Source organism: Phoca vitulina, unplaced genomic scaffold (genome assembly GCF_004348235.1).
Source record: "Phoca vitulina isolate PV1807 unplaced genomic scaffold, GSC_HSeal_1.0 scaffold70, whole genome shotgun sequence".
In the NCBI taxonomy this organism is placed as follows: domain Eukaryota; kingdom Metazoa; phylum Chordata; class Mammalia; order Carnivora; family Phocidae; genus Phoca; species Phoca vitulina.
Genome location: NW_022589773.1, coordinates 5,683,170 through 5,704,396, shown reverse-complemented (window position 1 = coordinate 5,704,396; position 21,227 = coordinate 5,683,170). Strand labels below are relative to the sequence as shown.

General features: G+C 55.4%; 1 protein-coding gene across 8 annotated transcripts in view; it reads right to left on the bottom strand.

Moving 5' to 3' along the window:
* Positions 1-5,234: 5,234 nt before the first annotated feature.
* The window catches only part of AOPEP (aminopeptidase O (putative)), a 337,732-nt gene continuing 321,739 nt past the window's right edge, over positions 5,235-21,227 (bottom strand). For 3 of the 8 annotated variants that reach the window (XM_032392876.1, XM_032392875.1, XM_032392882.1), the window contains 3 exons: positions 11,066-11,152; positions 9,259-9,403; positions 5,236-6,280 (listed from right to left, as the gene is read on the bottom strand). In XM_032392876.1, the coding sequence (XP_032248767.1) occupies positions 9,263-9,403; positions 11,066-11,152 (228 nt within the window). In that variant the 3' untranslated portion in view covers positions 5,236-6,280; positions 9,259-9,262. Of the gene's footprint in view, positions 6,281-9,258; positions 9,404-11,064; positions 11,153-11,375; positions 13,445-15,521; positions 20,949-21,227 lie in introns of those variants that run through there. The other 5 variants (XM_032392877.1, XR_004297944.1, XR_004297945.1 and 2 more) reach the window with 5 other exon arrangements.

The following is a 21,227-nucleotide window of genomic DNA, read 5'->3' as shown; positions in this document are numbered from 1 at the left end:
ACGGTTCCCCCCACCAGGAGCAAACCCAGGAGCCGTCCCACGGACGCCCCCCCCCCCCCCCCCCCCCCCGTGCACCTGCAGAATGCCCGCGGCGACTTTCGGCGGCGCTGCCTCCAACAGGCGCTCCCTGGAAACACCTCGAAGGCGCAATGGTCAAGGGCTGGTTAATACATTAAGTCAACCCACACACCCTTAGAGCTGCTGCCAGGCCCCATTCCCAGGGTTCGAATGTCCCCGGTTTACAGACGAGGAATCCCCGCCAGGAAGGTTGCGCGGGGGACCCGGAGCGGAACGCGTGCGCCACCGGGGACTCCTGCCTCTTGCAGTCCGCGACGTTCGGACCTGCAGTCGTCCGAACAGAAGTCAGGTCCCTCCTGCGGGCCGCCCAAGACCCAGTCTGTCCCGTGGGAAGAGGAGTGTGTGCCGGGCTCCCGTCGGGGCGTGGAGCCGGGGCCGTGCACGCGCCGTCCTCAGCGGCTGGGCGGGGCCGGGGGCCCGTGGAGCCCTCACACTGGAGGCTTGGGACAAGGGACCAGGTGAACAGGCGGAGGAAAACGTCCTTTTTGCCCCACGTATAGTTTGTATTTGTCTGCCTGTTTGATGTAGGCCCCCCAGATTGTACTCAGTGTTTGCCTGTTCCCGGAGAGGCTAAGCGGAGCCGGGGCGGCGCCGACACCGTGCCCCGCATTTCCACCAGCACCGCGGCGCTTCACAGGACCGACGCTCTAGCCTCGAACAGAGCTTTCTAGAAAACGACAACCTGGTTGCATCCAGGTCCCCGACATAGGGGAAGAGCAGTTCGCGGTCTGTCCGGGCGCCCAGCCGCCGCGGTTACTAATACGCGTAGGCGCTCTACATGACGGCCTCCGCCTCCAGGGCACTGAAGCCAGAATTTGTGCCCTTCTCTCTTCTGCGGCAAGTCTTTTAATTTATTAAATAAAATCATAAAACGACAATCCCTTTCCCTTAAGTGATCTGTCTTCTCTTTACAACCCAACATAAACGCTCGCGGGGCCCATCTCTTGGGCAAACACTAAACCTGGCTCCCACCTCTTCCTGATCCCCGCACTCGGGTTTATTTTGAGCGCCCCTCCTTACACAGAACTGAGGTTGAAGTCTCGGGAGACTGCAGTCATGCGGTGGGGACGCGGGAGCCCGAAGCGGCGGGGTGAGGAGCGCCGGGGTCTGGCCCTGGGAGTGTGTGGGGGGGGCTCCTCCTCTCCTGCCTTTCTCAGCCACAGTATACTCTCCGGTGCCAGGACCCTCACTTCTGCCGCCGCGGCCCGTTCTGCCAAGCCTAGTGCAACAAGGGAAGACTATTAGAGCGGGAAAGAACTTTCTGGAACACCGGACTCTTGGCGGTTCGGTTAGGGCCCACCTTCAGGCGGTTTCGGCACCTCCTGCACCACTGGGGCCGGGCCTCACAGTGGTGGAACCACGGCCAAGGGCCGCAGGAGGAGCGCCAAGAAGGCGGCGTGCACCCTGCCTATCTGCTTCCCCGCCAAGCCCAGGGGAGCCGCCCGGGCAGGAGCCCCGCACCGCACCCGCACCCCCCTCGGCTGTGCCAGCGCAAGTGGCAGCGCAGCCGGAAGAGGCGGGGGCACCCCCGGCAGTTTAGCCGGAAGAGGCGGGGGCACCCCGCGGCGACAAGGACTGGTCCCCTCCCAGTCCTTGTCGCCGCGAAGCCCGGGGCCTGAACCATGCTCTCTCCCACACTCCGCGGGGAGCAGGTGAGTTTTCCGAGCGCTGCTGGAGTAGCCGGAAACACGTGGTCGGAGAGGCCTTGATCTGCATTTCTGCATTCTGCTTTGCATTCCACGCCACGCGCACATGCACGCACTCACGCACTCACGCGCGCACGCATGCACGGGCGTTTGGTGCTGTCACCAGCCCTTCCGGTCCCGGCTGCCGAGAGTGGGCCGCTCTGGCCGGTCCTCTCCCGAGGGCCGTGTTTGCCTCTGCGGCCTGCTCCAGCCCCGGGGCCGCCCGACGCCCACCCACCATCCCGGCAGAAGGCTCTTCACGGCCGGGGCTGGTCCTGGGAACTTCGGGTTTCCTTCTGCCCCCAGGCTGGGCCGATGGCCTCCTCCCTCTTTTTTCACACCCTCTGGACTGGAATAGAAATGCCTTATTGGCCGATCAATCTCCCAGACAGCCCCAAAGGGTGGGCAAAGATCTATAAAACCCCGCCGGTGAATAGCCCCAATCGGCCTCTCCTCCCTTCCACCTTGTAAACCCCCAGGGCCCAGCCAGGGAAGGCCGAGGTCATTGTCCTCAGGACCGTGGCCGGGGGGCCGGGAGGGGTGGGGGGCTGAGAGTTCATGCCCCCCCACCCCCGGCACTGCCCTGGGAGGTCCAGACCGCCCTTGTAAGCCCCCACCTCCCTGAGGCTTCCGACGCCCGGGCCCTCTCTGCCTCCCCAGGCCCGACCTCGGGCTGAAGAGACTCCCGGGAGTCTAGGCGCCCGTCGGGAGGGTCCCCGCCCCACTCTCTGCAGTCGGAGGCAGTTCAGCCCCAGGCGCCCTGGGGAGAGGACCCTCCAAGGGACCATCCAACCCCAAAGCGGCTGCACGGGGTCACCTGCTGGTGGCACCCGTAGCAGCCCCTCCCTGACTTCTCAGGAATGGGAATGTTCCAGGCAGGCCGGCCGGCAGAGGCCACAGGCCCAGGACGCCCAGAGATCTGTCCAGCAGGGCGGACAGTGCGGGTCAGCCCTGCTGACGGGGGAGGGGGGGGGGGGGGGGGGGGGGGGGGGGAGCAGAGCCCCCCTCACGCCCCTCATCCTCCCACCGCTCCGCTCAGCTGCAGAACCGGGAAGTGGGTGGCCCAGAATGGAAAGCTCTGAAAACATTGGCGCACCCCGTGTTTGGGCTTCGCCAAGTGTCCACGCTGAATCAGCCGGGTCAGGGAAGAGAGCCAGGATGCTCTGGAAACATCTGTCTGAGGCCTTTCTTTTGGAGCTCTGTTCTTCATTTTAAATGGATAGTTGAAGGTTAGGGACACAGATTACTATTTCTGGTTCCTGTACTTGGGACATGGGTTCTGCCTGCTTTTGTGACATGTCTGTACCTCGTTTGGGATGGAGACTATTATTTCTATGTTTTGATTTGAAATTCCAATAAAAATAAATGCTTTGAAACCCTGTCATCCTAAAATAGAGGCCAAGAGGGAGAACTGAAACATCTTCCCTTGTATTTCTTCCCCCCCCACCCCCCCTGCATTTCCGGTCCTGGTACAGCCGGGGCGCCCAGCACTTCTGCCCCCGCCGCTGCGCAAAGCCCACGGCCAGGTGATGGGAGCCAGGCGGGCAGCAAGTGCTCCTGGGGATGTCCCTTTACCCCCTTCCTGAAGCTCAGCCCCTCAGCCCAACCGGCCAGGAGAGGAACGGGGGCTGCCTCAGGCTGGCTAGGGGCTGACAGCCAGGCCCAGCACAGTGGGGAGCACACCGGGGACATTGGAGGCCTGGCCCTTCAGTCCAACCATGGATTGGCCCCACCTGTTTCCTAACATGCTGGAAGCCAAGGTGACCTGGGGAGATGTGCTTCTGTCCCTAACCTGACTTGCTCTTCAAAGACACAGGGTCTGCTCCCTAAGGGGCGGAGGAGCGCTTCCGTTTCTAGAGCCCTTGGTTCTGGGGAGGACAGCTGACTGGCAGGTAACCGAAGAACTCGCTCAGAGGACAAGGCTCTGCTTCTTGCTTTTTTAATAAACCTGTTAAAACACTGCCAGTTCTGTGCTTGACTGCCTGGGTGGGGGTGCTGGTGGCGGGCTTGCTCAGTGGCCCCCACGTCCCAGGGGGGGCTCGGGCCAGGGGTGCCTCACAAAGGAGCAAGCCTGCTAACGGACTACTGCTGGCAGGGAGCCCCCAAACCGCCCCTGGGAAATGCCGGGTTCCTGGCAGCCAGTAAAGGCCGAGTGTGATTCAGGGTCAAACTGACGCACCACTTAAGGAAGCCGCTCTCACTGGACCAGGGGACCGACGGTGACGCCCCTCCTGTCCCGGGTGCTCTGCTGGGGGTGCGCTGTCTTGTTGGGAAGCAGGCTTGTTCTTCTCGGTTTATTTCTCCCACTCCTCCTGGGGGTCAGCTCAGCCCCCCATGTCTGCTTAACGTGAGAACTACGGCAGGGGTCGGGGGAACCGCCTAGGCCAGAAAGGAGTTCTGGGGGAGCAGAGACCAGGACCTGTGCCGCCCAAGAAGTGTACGAGACTGCCCCGCAGACGGGTCTTTGTGCCGTCTCCCTGGGGACTCAAGATGCCATTTTCCCAAAGCCGGTGTCACCTCACCCCGCCCTCACCCCCATCCCTACAGCAAATCGGATTAGGAGTGCAGGCCTCAGTGACAGGTGGGCTGTCCCTGGGGAGCGTGACAGTCCAGGCCGTGAGGAGCTGTCACAGGGAGGGAAATCCTGAGCCATGTGGACCCACATTCATATCCTGTCACTTACTAGGTGGGGATCTGCCCAGTTAAACCTGTCTGGGGGGAGGAGGGGTCCCACCAGGGGAAGCTGGGCCGGGCAGCCTCCCTCCTTCACCCGCACACCTACACCCTTGTCTCCACAACGGCCCATCTTCTGTCCCCAGGGCTCCCAGGCCCCCTGCAAATTCTCCCGCCTGCCCTGAGGCCGCCCTTGGAAGGCGCTATGTGCACCTGCGGAGAACAGCAACCCAGCGAGGGCAGTGGGCTTTCTAATCCCAAGCCCCTTGCGCGCCCCGGGGGGTCCGCCACGGCTGCTTTTCTGCAATCAGAGGACACGTGCAGAAATCAGCACGCTAGTCCGAACTGTCTATCCCCTCATTGCGGGGCGGACACGGGTATCTCGCCGTGTGGGCAGAAACTCAGGGCATCCACTCACCCCTCCTCCTTCACTGTCCCCGTGGGGGAAAACACCCGGCACAGGCAAGGCCCCCGGTGTCACAGGCCGAGAAGGCAGACACGGCACAGGACTCAGCCAAGGCAGTGACGGGGCAGGGGACTGGGGGCGGGGTGTGTGTGGGGGGGGAGTGTCGGTTCAGGTGACCCCTCAGGGACCGGCCACAACTGGTTGCAAGACTCAGGGGATCACAAGAGCAAGGGCATCAGCTGTCTTTGTGTAAAATCCCATGCGTGGGGTGGCTCAGCCCTGCCTCAGTGGCTTCTAGAGACAAAGAGGGGCTTGAACTTTCTGGAAAAACAAGAGTCAGCTAACCACTGGGCCAACTGGTTGCTCCCGGCCACGGGGAGGAACGGAGCGGCTGTGTGCACACGGACAGGTGCAGTGTGCGCCCCCGGTCCCTTCCTGCTCCACCCGGCAGGCCCAACACGCTCACGCAGACCATCTATTCCAAGTCGGCACAGGGAGCAGCGCTCTTACATTTATTCGAATTCAAAAATCACAATAATTCTTGTACCACTGTGGTACACAAGGCACATACCGTCGTACGCAGAGCACAGGTAACAGCGAAGGGCAAACCCCCGGGAACCTTCTAGGTTCCATTAAAGAATTCTGAAGACCAAGAGCTTCTGATGAAGGAAGGTGTTAACGCCACACTTCCTCCCACAGGCCAGATGCAGAGCGGGGTGCACTCGGCCCGCACGGCCCGGCAGCCTGGTCTCCGAGCGCGGGGAGAGCCACAAGGGGGGCCGGTGGGCAGGAGGGGCGGGGCCGGCTTGCAGAGAATACCCCTCGGGTAACACCGTTTTTCTTTTTTAAAAACATTATTAAATTCAGAAGCACACAGGAATGCAAAAATAGTAATCCACTGTTTTATTATGAATACGTCTTGGATTCTCACCCTGCCCTTTTACCAAGGGTATTAACATTTTGGACAAATTTAAACAACAGACCTAGCAATCAAAATAATCCTGCAGAATCTTTCTGAAATGATCTAGAGAAGAACTCCACTGGTCCCAGGATACAGAAGCTGTGACTTCCTGGAATTCTAGAAATCTCCAGTGCAGGCATATGCTGAGGGGATCAATGCAAAATGTTCAGCAGCTTTTCCAATGCATCTCAGGCAGCTTTCATCATTTGTGTGAAAGAAGCGCCTTCGCTTCACGGAAGAGATCCAACGCAGACTGATCTTGAGGTGGCAAGTTCGGGGCAGGGGACAAAGGCACCATGCGGTCCATGAGCTCCAGGGAGAGCAGCCTCGGGAAAGAGAAGCACCAAGGCGTGGATGCTGCTGGCTGATGGCTTCAGCAGCCCCATGACCCTTCCTGCGATGTCCAGGGTCAATGCGATCCTGGTCCCACCAGGGCTAGGTGTAGATGCACGAGAAAGAATCTCGCTGAGATCTTCCCTGCAAAGGAAAAAGCAGTACAATTTACTGCCTGGTAACAACGGAGGAATGCTTGTACCTGCACCTCTGCTCGCCTCCGCTCCGGCTTCGGAGAGAGGACCTGAGCAGAGGACGGGAGGAGACCGGCTGCACCTCACGACCCCGCCAGTGGGGTTCACAGCCGTGTCGCTCGCATCCGGCCGTGAGAGCCGGCGGCCGCACCCAGCCTTCTTTGCCCCACGCGGCTCCGGCCCCCTTCACTGCACCTGCTCCCACAGCCTCAAGGTGCCCTGCGGTCCGCCTCCAGGATGGAAGCTCATGCCCTCCAGGCGCCAGGGCTCTACGGACAGCCACACCCCGGGGCCACATACAGATGGGCGCCGCCACCGACGTGTGCTCCTCGCGTGGGCGCAGTCCCAGCTCCGGAGCCTCTGGGCACTTGCAAACAGGAAGGCTTTTTGCTCGAGGGCTCGACTCCTGTTCCTGCTGAACTGAGCCAGTGTGTAAAATGAGAACTGATATCAGCTCAGTAGGCACCGGAGGGCGGGTCCAATCGACAGCCCGGAAGCAGTGCCTCGGCTGGGAGCTCGGCGCCGTCCTGCGGGGGCTGCGAACACAAAACAGAGGTTACCGTGCTCGGCAAACTGCAAGCAGGGCGCGCCTGGAAAGCACCGGCCCTACTCACATGCAACCCACTGCTGACATAGCTTTCACTTGATTTTTCTGGTGATGCCTTTGGTTTTAGTTCTTAGAGAAGTTGTTTTGCAGCTTTCAATACATTTGACCTTTCAGACAGGTATCTAATTAGTGAGTTTATATTTCCGCAGACTTTTGGTACATTCGTGTACTCCCGACAGGAGGGAGCGCATCCTCGGAGCCGAGCGGTCTCGTAGCCTCCAGAATCGCGCCCGGCACCGAGCGGACCGCTCAGCGGCGGCCTCTGCCCCAGCAGCTTAACTGTCCCCATCTCACCTTCTCTTCAGGTGCAGAACTTAGCCACTGTGAACAAAGCGGAAACCAGTCACTGTTCACCAATCAGCTAAGCTCTGCACCTCGGCAGAGAGGTCGTCGGCTGGGCGGAAGGAGCGGGCCGCCGAGCGTCTTCCACGGCTGTTGCTGCTTCTGTTTCCGGAGAAGAGCTACAAGATGCGTCTGTTCTCCGAACTGCAGAGAGAGAGAACTACGGCTTCTGAAGGAGCAGCCAAGGTCATGGCTGCGTGGTAATCCCTGGCAATGTGATTTTAATCTTAAGTCACAAATCAGCATGCCAGGAACCCAAGCAGCCAGAGCACCGGAGCAGCGCTGGGCGCCGCCGTCCACCCACTAGCCACCGCGTGGCCGTGACTTCGGCTCGCTGGGCATTGTACCCGGCGTCCTGGGGGCCCAGCCCACAGCCAGAGGACTCCGCGGCGACCACGCGCACCCGTGCAGCTCTGGCACATGGAACGAAAAATGCAACCAGCAGCTGCCCCTACGTGGTTCGCCGCTTCTACCCTGGGGGCCCGGGGTTCTCAGTGAACGGGGCCGGGGCGTCCCCCGCTGGAAGGCGCCACTGTCACTGAGCAGGAGCGACGGGGAAGGGGCGTGCGTGTGGCCCCGCGCTGATCCCCAAGAGGCAGGGACAGGAGGGGAGCAGACTCGTGACCAGGGCTCCCCCGAAAACTCCCGATGGAGAAGGGAGAGCCGTGAAGCCCACTGTGGCTCCCCACAGCTGCAGCAAGGGGGCGGCGGGGGGGGGGCACCGCCCCACTGTATGCACAGTCTCCAGGAAACCGCAACTCTCCACGAAATAAAACATCTCAGACAAGTAGGGTTTATCCCGCGGCTACGCAGGGTGGCGGCAGGAGAGGCTCGCGGTCTTTCCCGCTGGCCCGGCTCTGCCCAGGACACGCCGCCGCCACAGGGACGGTGGGGGACGGATCGTGCACAGCTGTTGTGCGACAAGACGTACAATCGTGGCAAATACCCCCATTATTTCCTTTTCCTGGCAAACGGTTCCTGGACTCTTCTGGAAGAACAGGATCATACTTTAGAAAACCCTTTTCTCTCCTTAGTATCAAGAGTTCTTTCAAATAAATATTTAAACATGTTAGAAATGGTTTTGTTAACAGCAAAACAGCAGAAGCACACTGAAAGTCTGACAACAGATTAAGAATATCTACATAAAATATTAACCATGAAGAATTCTACATGTAGAGAAGCTGTATAAACATCAAAAATGCTTGAGATTTGATGTGAAGTTAAAAAAAACGATACAAAATTAGGCCCCATTATATCACATAAATGAGAAGAAACAGAAGCCGTGGTGGCCGTCACGGGCCGCGCTCACAGCCCCACAGTTCTGCCTAAAGCTTCCCGGACCATTGGGATGTGACTTTTAAAACGCAGAAACCCAGTTAAAAAACGAACTGCTAGGATGTAAATCTAACAGGTCAATTCCAAGCACAATTGATCGGAAGCAGTTTAAATAATTTAGGGCTCGCACTCCAGTGCAGACCAGGGAGAAATTCTGCTCCAGTGCAAAAGGTGAGAAATAAGCCGGGCACGGGGTTGTTGAGAAGTGCATGGCGCACTCCGGCGGGCGGCCCCTCAAGTTCTCCTGAAGATGGGGGCCAGGGGTGCACACACGTCTGCATGGAGCTCAGGGTTCAGGGTAACCCGGCCACGTGCTCCCATATGAGCCCTCACCTGGACAACTGGATCAGTGCTCCAGCGGCCTCCCCAGCCCACCATCTAAACCTACTCCAAGTGCTCTCCGGTGTTTTTGTCCCTACAAGTAACAGAACCCCAAGTGGCCAAAACAGTGTCAGGAGAGCTACTCTGGCCAGAGCGGGCCTCATGCTGCCGGCAGGCGCCTGCCCTGCCTGCGCTCCCAGGCCACTGGCCACGGAGCAGGAGCAGAGGACCGTGGCTCAGCATCTCATTATCGGCTCATGTGGCTCCAACGAGGAATCTCTGGTTAGAGCGCAACAGCGGAGCAAGGGAAGGGAGAGAATCACCTCTTCAGAACAACATCTCGGCCACCACCTCAGCTGACGATCTCTCCATCTGCTCCTTGGTCAGCTCAAAGCACCGGCGGGCGACCTGCTGCTGCCTGGGGTCCTCGCTCAGCATCAGCTCCCCATACAGGTACACACCCATGGCCTGCAGGGCACAGGGGCAGAGCGAGGGAGGGACAGGAATGAGGTGTCCGCATGCACACAAACTTGCCCGTCTGGGAATGACAGAGACCCGAGAAAGACAGATGGTCGACCAGCTGTACTTCTGCAACCTATGGTTTTCCATCCCTTCTCTCTCGTTCACACTGCCCCCCCCCCCCAGAATTCTTAGCTATCCATTCCATCAACAGAACCTTGGCGACCTGTTTTTGCAAGGATGACTGTGTCAGGAATGCCAGGGACAAGCAGGGAGGTCCCCACAATGCCCGCCATGGAAACCCGCACGGCTGCAAGAAGGCCTTCCTCCCGGGACAGTGCCCCCAGCACATCACATGGCGCCTCGGGGGGAGAACCGTCCTGCTGCCCCGGAACAGGTGCCCGCTGCTTCTGCCCGGCCCGGCCGAGCCCCCCAGCCTTCCCCACCCGGGCAGCAAACACCACCTCTGCAGTTTGCTACAGTCTGAAAAACAGCCGATTACATCCTGGAAGACCACAAGACCCCTTTGGTTCTGCCTTTTCTCTTGCTCTAAAGCACAGTTATGCATTACATTCTGCTGGAGCAAATTAAAAGAAGGATCTCAAAGACGGCACAAGATAAAAACTCGGTAGTCTGGGGCTCAAAACTTGTTCCCTGAGAAAGTTGACTTCTAATCCTTATTTGGCAAAGGTCTTGGCTCTAAAAAACCAGTTACTTTTGGTTTTCAGAAAAAACCTTAAGTTGCTTCTTACATTCTGTCCCTGACTGTGTTTCCAAACACCTCTGCTCCAACTGTGCAAATGTGACATTTCTTCTGCTACAAAGTCATGTATTTTTCTTTGTGGGAAGAATGAGCCCTTCCTTGCTGGCTGCCCCCCATACTCAGGCCCTCTCAAAAGTCCCTTTGTTCGCCCCACCCCCACTCAAGCATGGCTCCATTCTGCCAGCCCACGGTGCCCGGTGCAAAGCTCGCTCAGTGGCACACAACGGTCACGCTAACAGCAACGAGCTGCAGGCTGCCTTCCAGAAGCTGACAGAACCCGCGGCACAGCCCCCCCTCCACAGCCACGCTGGGCAGATGTGGGTGTGCAGAGGCGGCAAGGAGGGCACCCCCAGACATGTTCATACTCCTTCGTGCTTCCTGCGGGCTCCGGGGAAGGTGACCGCCTTCCCCCGTGAATAGTGAGGGAAGTTCTGGCAGGAAGGGAACTGGAAACGGGGGGGGGGGGGGGGGGGGGCCGGGATGACACACAGGGGCGTGGCAGGGCGTGGCTGGTGCGGGCACAGACCAGGCTGTCCTAGGCAGTCGGGGCTCTCCGTGACTACTCAGAGCCGCTGAAGACACGGATGCACACCGGGACAGCTAAGCTGCGGCCTGGCCCGAGACCTGGTGACGCCGTGAGGTCTGCGTGTGCGTCATGTGGTAATGACAGTGGTCCACAGCCACGTCAAACCAACATTTTGGTTTGCTTTAGGGACACCAAGAGAGGGGAAAAATCAGCTCCAGAATGTTTTAGGGAAGCTCCTACCTACTTCTTAGAAATCTTTGGAAAATGTTTAAATACTTGTTATGAAAGAGAAGTTCACAACTTGGGTCCCTGTGTTAGTAAGTGCACTGGAAGTCAGGGGACAGCAGTAAAGAATTCTCATCTGCTGAAGAAGGAAACTTACCTGATCCTCCTGGAGGAATCTCTCCACGTCTTTGTAGGCTCTTGTGTATCTGTGCTTAACAATGAGCTCACACCATCGATGGCGAACCTTAAGGAAGGACAGAAAATCCAGTAAGCAACAAACCGGGGGGGTTCCTCAGCCTGTCTTTTAAGATTTTATTTATTTATTTGAGAGAGAGAGAATGAGTGAGAGAGTGCACATGAGAGAGGGGAGGGTCAGAGGGAGAGGCAGACTCCCCGCTGAGCAGGGAACCTGCTGCGGGACTCGATCCCGGGACTCCAGGATCATGACCTGAGCCGAAGGTAGTCGCTTAACCGACTGAGCCACCCAGGCGTCCCTCCTCAGCCTGTCTTAATGACAGAATTTGTATTACCAAAAGTTACTCTCTCAACTGTATTAATGTCGCTGACACTTTGTTGTAAATTTTGTTTTAGTTTAATTTCGTGTACAAAGAAAGGAACCATGTTCCTCACTGGACCGTGGTGTGTCAACTTTAGGGGAAGAAGGGACATGGTTCAGTTAGGTGTTCTGATGTTTTTAAATGCAATTCTGCAAGACACCAGATAAATGCAAAACATAACCGGGCAATGAAGCACACAGCCCAGCCAGCCCAGCTCTGCCCCGCAGCACGCGGTCAACAGACGTGCCCTTCAAAACCACAGCTGCTTAATTAACGCTGTGGATCATAACAATAAAGACAGTGAGAGCGGGAAGACACGGTCCTCCACATTCCCGAGAAGACGCACCGCACGCCTCTGTAGCGTGTGTGGAGGGCGCCCGGGGCCAGGAAGGAGAGCAGAGCCCTTGCCACAAGCAGCCCCCCACCGTGTGCCCGCGGGGTGCCGCATGTCTACACAGCCTGCCGCAAACAGCCCAGCCGACTGCGGGGGCCATTCAGTTCAGATCCACTTGACTCAAGGTTTCGCAGAATGAATTTGCCAGAACCCCAGCCCCTCCAGACAAAATGGGAGTCTGGGCCCAGGACTAGTGGTCTCTGCTGGTGGAGGCAGAGCCCCAGCATCTCCTGGCACATTCTTTAGGTGGAGAGTCTACCTGAATTCGGTTTTCAGAATCCAGTCGCAGGCCCATGCCTACTGCCCCAAGTCCTCTCAGTTATATGCAGTGAGCAGTCTACCACTTTGTATTCCTTTACTGGCTCAACATCAGCCGTCCACGGAAGTGATTACAAGCACCTAAAAAGCTTCCTTCCTTCCCTCTTTGTTTTTATTGCCTTTGAAAGAGGGAGACCCTGCATAGTAATCCATTTGTGGCAATGGGATAATGTAAGCAAATTCAACATTTTGGCTGGGGCCCCTGTAAATTATATCATTACCCACTGCTGGCCGGATCTCTCCTTTAATCTACTATAAATAGATATACACACAAACAAGTAGAAATGAAGAAACAAATCTTCTGGGAAGAATCCTTCCCCTGGGCTACAGTGCACTCCCAAGACTGGGTGTTAACTTGGGGGCTCTGCCCTTTGCTTGTGGGCAGCAAGCCCTTTGAACTTCTAAGGACAGGATGCCAACGAACTTTACATCCACGAAGGAATTTCAGAGGCACATGGAAATGAGCTAATAGCCTCGGAGCATCACAACAAACGGGAAGAGGCTGGACTGGATGGGTCTTGGCAATCTTTCCGTCTTCCACAAGATGTTCTTTTCCTACATAGCCAACAGAAATGAACAGACCATAAAAGGGAAAGGGCAGCCCCTACAATATTCTCACAGAACAGGACAAGTGGACTGAGCTCTGAGAAGCCAGCTCGTCATACTACACCAATCAGAAGCCACCAGAACCACCAGACGCCCCGCTCCCGGGCCCTGGAAAGCACCCAACCAGGCCCCGCTGGATGCCCTTCCACTGTTTTCTCGCAGTCATGCTCATCTCAACACCTCAGACACCCCCGGTGGCACCTTGCGAGCTTGCAGAAAATGGGGGGGCCAGCTCGGCAAGGTCAGGAGAAGGCCCCCGGCGAGCAGAGGGTGGCCTGGTGGGAGGCCCACCCTGCGGGGCCGAAGGCTGCTCTGTGCCCCGCCCGGGGCCCTCAGGAAAGAGCGCCCCTTTCCACCCTGCCCACGGGGTGCTCTCCTCTCCCTGATACACATGGACAGCAATAACAAGGCTCACCTGGGGGCCTACTTCGGCAGAAGAGGGCCTCCAGGCAGGCAGAGGCGGGGTGGTCCCACCACAAGGGGGCGAAGGTCCAGGAGGCCCGAGCGAAAAGACTCTTTGACACCAACATGAAGTCAGCACTGCCATTTTTCTTCCTTCTCTTACTGTTAGAAAGAGATTACTGGCACAAGAAGAGATCTAGTCTTCTGACCCCTGAAAGCCAACATGGCATCCAGGAAGCACAGCCCAGCGTCCCTTCCCCTGGAAGAGCAGAACAAACAACAAGCCTTTTCTTTACAAAAGAGCTCAGTGCATTTCAGTATTTCAGGGGCAGGATGTTTACAAGACACCACAGAGATGCTTCGTGAGGCTGAGGGCCTGACAGATGTTTCTTGCTCCCGCACAGGGCTTTTACCTCTCTTCTTACTTCTTTCACAAAGAAAACCCTCATTTTTTATCCCCTAAACTCCAGGACCTAACCTGCATGGCCACTTGTCACCACACATAATGGGGGTCTTCCCGAAAAACTGGCAGCAAAATGACATTTGTCTCAATTTTTCCCAGCAATATTTCCAAAGTAGGTACTGACAGAATAGTCCCCTTCCAGATCACTGAGAAACTGGAGAATCCTTGGCAGGGGCTGTCACATACGTGTATCACGCTCCTTCTCCCACTGGAACTGGAGAAAGTGAGGTTCCCGTGCTGGGGGGCCAGAGCCAGAGAATTTGGAGCAGGCCTCTGAGCAGAGGGCTGTCCATCCTGTAGATCTGCCCTTCCTCATTTTCTATTTAATTAACTAAACAACGGGGTAGTGGCCGCCTTGTGTGTAACTCCCTCAGTGAGCTCACCGGCAAACACCGCGCACGCACAGGACAGCGCCCGCGCCCGGCGGGCCTCCCTCCACAGCCTCCCGGGCTCCTGGGTTCTGCTCACTGAGCTTCCCTGTTGCAGGCGCTCACACAGGCCCACACGGATCAAATCCCACTTTAAAGATCCACGTTTTACTGTACTTCAGTTATGTCAATAGAGCTGAAGACATTTAATGACCTTTTGAACGATGACTCAAATTCACCTCACTCCAACCTCATGCCGGGAATCATCTGCAAGCACCCCGGCAGCCAACATCCTAGTCCCCAAGGCCATCAACGTGGTCAGCCTGACAGAGAAGGGGTGAGGAGGCACGGGGGGGGGGGGGGGGGGGGAGCAGAAGAACCAGAACCTGAGGAGGATGAGAAAAGGGGCATTTCGGAAGTGAAGAGAGGCAGAGCTGCCCCAGGTGACAAAGGGCAGAGTCCCGGGACCCCGAGGGCCGGCGCCCTCCGTCCCGCTGCTCTGCGACAGTGTGTGGCAGGGCGCTGGAGGCCTTCCCCCCGCTGCGCCTTCCCTGCGGGTCCCGGCCCCTGCCATGGCCACGTGGGGGGCTCCTCGCACACATGAACCATTCAGCACAGCGTGTGGCACACGACTGAGGAAGAATGATAAAGAAAAAGAGAATGTAGGTCCCTGGTCCTTCCCACAAGGTCACAAGGAGGTCTGATACACAGACGTGCACATACAGGTGTGCGCCCCTAAATCCTCCAGTCCAACAAAAGCTAGTTTGAAACTCTGCTCTTCAGAGTTCTGCTTAAGGGATATACTGAACAGAAAAATGATGTGGGTGCTGCCCTCGGTACACAGGTGAGTTTTAATACAGCGGTGCGCATCTGCACCACTGGAAATGGATTCCAGAAGTTTCCAGGTTTCCAAAGCCTCCATGAACAAAGGGTGGTAAGTACACAGACATTAATGTTCTCCCTGGGGATGGCCAACAATGCGACTGGTTCTTTGGGGTTGGGTGCCAGAACTGAGGTGGCAACAACGAAGGGGAGGTGTGCAGAAGCGGATTCATGTTGGACCCACTTTTGGTGACAGAGAATGAAAACCCTCCAATAATCCACATAACTGCTCCAGACCGGTGGATCCCTGACCTGTAGCAGGCACTCCTCCAGGAGGAACTCCACCAGGAAGGTGGGCTGTGTGTGTGGCAACAGGCCTGAGCCCCTGGGAGGCCTGGTAGACGCGTGGCCTGGGCACCCACGAGGTATCCTGCACTTGACATGTATAGCCGTGTATACACGTGCACACACACGGAATCCTTTCCCTCACTCTGGTATTTTCTTTTTTTTTTTTTTTAAAGATTTTATTTGCGAGAGTGCACGAGAGCGGGTAGCGGCAAAGGGAGAAGCAGACCCTCCACTGAGCAGGGAGCCCGATGCGGAACTCGATTCCGGGACTCCAAGACCATGACCTGAGCCGAAGGCAGTCGCTCAACCAATTGAGCCACCCAGGTGCCCCTCACTCTGGTATTTTCTGTCCTTTTCTTTCTGCTGGTCAGTGAGCTACTCAATTGATTTCATGACCCACCGTGCCCTGAGCCACAGAGCCCGAGGCCCCAGGCTGGAGACCTGGGTCTGCCACTCAGCCCCGTCAGCGCGGCCCAGGTCCCCGGGGTGGGGTAAGACGAGGGTGGCCCCTGTCTGGCTGCTGTGGAAACTGACTGAGGTTGCCCATGGCAAGTGTACCTAAGGGTCCCATATACTGAGTGCCTGTCACTTTAGCAGGAGTGGCATGTTTCTCGGCTTTCTTTTCTATTTCAGAAGTTCTGTTATTTATTGAATTTATAAAAACTTGGGAGTATCATGTCAAGAAAGTGCTGTTAACTGGCGAAATGACAGAGCAAGGTGCCCATCGGATGGCTGCTGGTCGAGAGGGTGGACTGGAAGGTGTGTGAGGTAGAGCAGCCCAAGACAGAAGGCACAGACAGGGCTGGGCTCCCGGCTAGGGGTTGGGGGAGGGGGCGCGAGTTCCCCAGGCCTCTCTGGGCCCCTGCTTTGCCTGCAGTGACTGGATTCAGGAGTCTGAGATTCCCTGCGGGAGAAGAGCAGGGGTGCCACCAGGGAGGGGCTGAGAGGCCTGGGGAAGCTGGCGCGTCTCCTGTCATCCAGTACACCCAGGGGCCGGGCACTGGGAATTTCCCAAACCACCTGTGGAGACAGAATGCCCAGCTCAGCCCTGCCTCAGCCCCAGCCCCATAGCGTTTCTACCATTTCAAGGAAGTTCTTACTACTCAAAGGCTGAGCCGAACTACTTCCGGCCTGCTCCCCTGACTTCCGGCGGTCATTTGTATTCCCACTCCACATCTCAGACTCAAGGGGACAAGTCCCATGACCCAGTGGGGCCTCTCTGTGATATGACCGTGACCTTCATTAGGACATGCTGGGGGTCCCCCTCATTTGGTCGTTCTCTCCCAGAAACAGGAGAGAAAGACTGCTGAAGAACAAGCCCACTCCCCACCCCAATGTCTTTTCAACCTGAGAATTTTCATGTATCCAGAAGCAGTTTCCTACCAAACTCTGGAACAAGAGTTGGGAAATTTTCTCTATCAAGGGCCAGTGAGCGTTTTTGGCTTTTTGCAGCCCATTTGCCATTGTACTGCCAAAGCAGCCTAGACGGTACGTAAATAAGTGGGTGTGAGCACAGCGGTCTTCAGATAAAACTTTATTTACAAAAACGGGGTGGGCGGGGCTGGCCTGGCTACACTCTGCTGACCTCTGCTTAGGACGGAAGCCCACACCCCAGGTCCTGGAGTGAGGCGAGGTGAAGGGGTGCTGGTAAACATTCAACCCCCAAAGCTACCTGCATGATATCTTAGAACACAGAGCTGGGAGGTCCTCATGAGCTGGCTCAGGCCTACTTCAGCCTGGTCCTGCCAGAAAATCTAGCACGTTTCTGGATGTGGGGCCTCTTGAGTCCTTTTCTCCCTATAGGTTAAATTCCTTCTGAAACAGAGTGACTCTCAAGCCGGTGGGCCCAGCACAAATGCAGATGTGAGGCATCATGCATGGGTGGGTGACCTGACATCAAGGAAACACAATCTTTGGGAAGAGTGACCCCCTAAACCAGCTCGCTCCTAGTCTCCCCACATTGTCGGAGCTTCCCTCTGTCAATCACTACACACCCCAGTCTCCATGCTTAGTAACACTTCACAATTCTCAAAGTTCTTTTATAGCTTTTACCTCAAGTTTCCTTTTTTCCTTCAATTTCTGTGTTTTCCATGAAGCTATTTCAAAGAAATAAAACATTCTTTATGGGAAGGCACCCCATAAGCCTGTTTATTAACTAATAGACTAATTCTCCAAAGTGGTTTTCAAACTTCTCTTGAACACAATTCTTCTAACTTCTAGTAAAAGTGTACTCTGGAACCTTCTAAAGATAAATTAAAGAATGTAAGTGGTTCTTCAGGCAGTTTAAACCTCCATGTCAGAGAGGAAACACCTTTAAGGTAAACAGTAAACCTGTGGGGCCCTGGGTTCCTCGGAGGCGGAGTTTGAAAACCAGTGTCTCAGAATTACCGTGCCTGAAGAATAAATGCAATCACAGAGGCTGTGCAGACATGCTGCAGTGTAAACCAAGAGCTTAGTTCTGCTAACTCAGCCAATACCCCGGCCTTGGTTCTCTAAGCACCGAGCCTACACAGGCACGCGCACGCACACGCACGTCAGAGAGAGGAAATCAGGCCGTTGCTTCTGTCACTGTGGTCTGGGAGCCAGGGTTTGGCTTGGTGCACATCACTGTCCAAGCCTGAAAAAGCCCCTATGGCTCCTGGAGGTAGCTGCTTCTCTGCTTTATCTTCAAATGTTTAAAAATTATAAACACATAACCTTATACAAACAAACCACCCAATGAACATGAAATTCTAGCCATTCAGCCAAATTTGTTTCTGATCTTCACAGCAACATTCAACGTGGATATATTATTTTGCGTTTTTCCTTTTCTCCACTTGCCCCTGTCGGGCTTACTAGTTTAGTGGAGCCCACATACCTTCGCTCAAGAAGACAGGGGACGCCCTTCTGTTAATGCACCACAGCTCCACTAAAGTCTCAGTGTGTCCCACAAAGTCCCAAAGTGTGTTAATAGCCTTTGGCTTTTTAACAAGGACGTTGGGAGGGGCCAGCAGACGGGAGGGGACAAAGATGTCGGCTGTGACCCCAGCAACTCCCGCACTGGCGCGCGCATCCCCCAGCCCATCAGCACCCTGCCACCACCGGCCACTCTCTCCGAGTTGGGTCTGCGACCTGCCCCGCCCCCGGTGCTCCTGGAGCAGCCTGTGTTCCCTTGTTGGCCCGCACCCGTACCTGCCCTGAAACACAAGCTCACGGGGAGAGCAGGGGCCGGGCACCTGCAGGTCATCTCCAGGCCCGTCTCGATGCCTGGTACACAGTACATGCTTGACAAATGTTTCTGAATGAATGAAGCCCCTTTAAAGACTCAGAATGCTTTCCAGCTACTTGGAAATTATAAGGCACAGTTGGAAGCTGTAAAACGCTTTGAAGAATGCCACCCATCCTATTTATGACAGGAAGTACTCCCCTTTCTTTTCAGTCCTTTTGATTTCAAAATTTACTGTTAAAGGGAAAAAAAGTCTGTTTAGGGAACATGATCTGGGAAGCCCATTAAGCCTCATTTAGAGTTCCATTTTATATCTGTAAACAGAAAGACCAAGGCTCATGGCTTTGGGGAGTTAATAAGTCTAACACTGCAGTAAATGAACCCGCTTTTTCAATTTGTGCCTGAAATTAGATTTAACTTTGCTTTAAAGTGGCTTTCCTGCTGGTGAGGGCAGGAAGGCCTTTGCAGAGTGTGGCTCCAGGACAGACAGCATCTCCATCCAGTGTTTTCTTCGGCGGCGTGTGTAACGCTCTGGTGTGCCTCACGAGAAAAGATGAAAGACCCCTCAGCTGTGTGGCTGTCACGTCGAGACTCCAACATCTGTACTGTGACTCTAGCACTTCTCCTTTGCGCTCCCACATTCGCTGCTCCTTACTGAAGAGCTGCGATCTTCATGCTCTCTTCGAAACAAAAAAGACCTAGAAGTTACTGCATTTGCTGTCACGAAGCCGGGCGGGTGCGGCAGGGACAACAGATGAGGCATGAGAGGCTGTCTGCTCTTTCTCAGGGCTCTTACCACCCATGCCTGAGTCAGCCCCTAAAGCTCCGGTGATGGACAACTGGTTATAACTGGTTATAGCCAAATATAACCAGAGCTGTGGCAACACGCAGAACAGGGCTCCTTCGGGACTGCCTCACACTTGACACATCCACCCAGAGCGACCGGGAGGATAAATGGGATGACAAATGTGAAGGATTAGAAGAGGCAGCCTTACATAGTTCACAAGGGCAAGTTCTAACCTTTCTTCCTTCTCCTGTGGATATACTTACTCTTTCATCTAATGACATTAATGCTGTTAAGGGCAACTGGCTCCAAAAAGTAGAACTTGGGAGCCCATGTTGGGTCCACCTTGAAATATGGCACTATTTGCCTTCCTTTCCCATCAAAACTCGATGACAGTCTGTTCCAACATGTAAGTCTGTAATTAGGAAGGAACACATTCCACCTTTTTTCTTCCTTGTGTTACCATGGGACACACAGCTTTTACGGCAAAGAGGACTTTTACTGTTGGCAGAAAACGGGACCATGGGTTACCTCCTCTGATAAGCTCAGAAGGGACACCGGTGCCTTCTCTCACTCTCCTCAGAGGCAGACTCGAGGCTAGAGGGCCTCCCTGTCTCTACCAAAAAGGACTGTTCCCTCCCGAAGGTGTTTCCCTATTCCAATTACCCTGTCACGTCAGATGCTACTAGCTGCCGTTCCAGAACACCTGGAAACTCAGGAAAAGTCATTCTCCAAAAAATAAGTATTAGATGCTGAGGATAAAGTGGTGAATAAAACAGACAAGCCCCAGTCTTCTTGGAACTTGTAGTTCAATAGAAGGTCTAAGAAAAATCCAGGAAACCAGCAATACCTTTGTGACAAATGCCGTGAAAGAATGTAACACGGTGCAACGGGGGAAGCCGGGGTGGCACATTAGATTCTGAGAAGGAGCTACACAAACGGGAGTGCAGAAGGAAGACAAGACACCAGTTCCTGAACGAGGAGGCATCCCAAGCCCAATTTCTAGCCATACCACACATGCCGCGAAAATTTCAGCCCTCCCTTCCCCTCTCTTTTTAATGGCTATTTCTTTCAATACCCTCCCTACAAAACCACTATTCACAGCAGCCGAGATGCGGAAACAGCCCCAAGTCCATCAGCTGATGGATGGATCATGGCTGTAATCCATACGATCGAAAATATTTGGCAATACAAAAGGAATGAAGTGCTGATATATGCTGAAACACGGACAATTCCCGAAAACAGGACGCGAAGTGAAAAGAAGCCAGTCACAAAAGGTAGCATACTGTGTACGGCTCCGTTTGTAAGAACGTCCAGAACGGGCAAATTTAGAGAGATGACAGTGTTGCCAGGACCGGGAGTGGGGGCAGAGGCGACGGGAACAACAGCTACGGGCCACGGGGGCTTCTTTGAGGGAGGATGACAATGTTCTACAATCATCTGTGGTGCTGGTTGCACAACTCTGCGAATACACTAAAACCACTGAATTGTGCACTTGAAATGGTGAATTGTGTGGCCTGTGAATTATTACTCAAAGCTGTTATTAAAAACAACCTAAGAGTCAAGCTGGGGAAGGCTGTTTCAGCAAAGGGCATTGTTCTATAGAGTCTACTCTTGAGGAAACTACCTGGTGTCCCGACAGCAGAGCCAGGGGACTTCCCGAGCTCAGCCCGGTTGGCTTCTTCTACCCACAGATGGGCAAGATCACTCGGTCTACGGAACATGGTTCCATGTGGTTCAAGGCTGCAGCGCGGCAACATGCAGACCAAGTAGCTTAAAAAAAAAAATCAGTGTCAGTGCCACCCCATGAAGTTTAACTGATCCCTAAATTTCACACACACATGCACAAAATGCCACGATTTGCATATAAGTGGGTGCTCTTTAATTTTTTAAACAGTTTAAATCCAATTTTCCCTTTGCTCTCAGGGACCAGCACAGACATTCACACCTAAGAGCGAATGCTGCCACGACACAGGGTGGGGGCCACAGAGCCTGCGCCCTGCCCCGGGGAAGGCTCCCCGCACGCCTCAGGGAGAACCTGCATCCCACGTG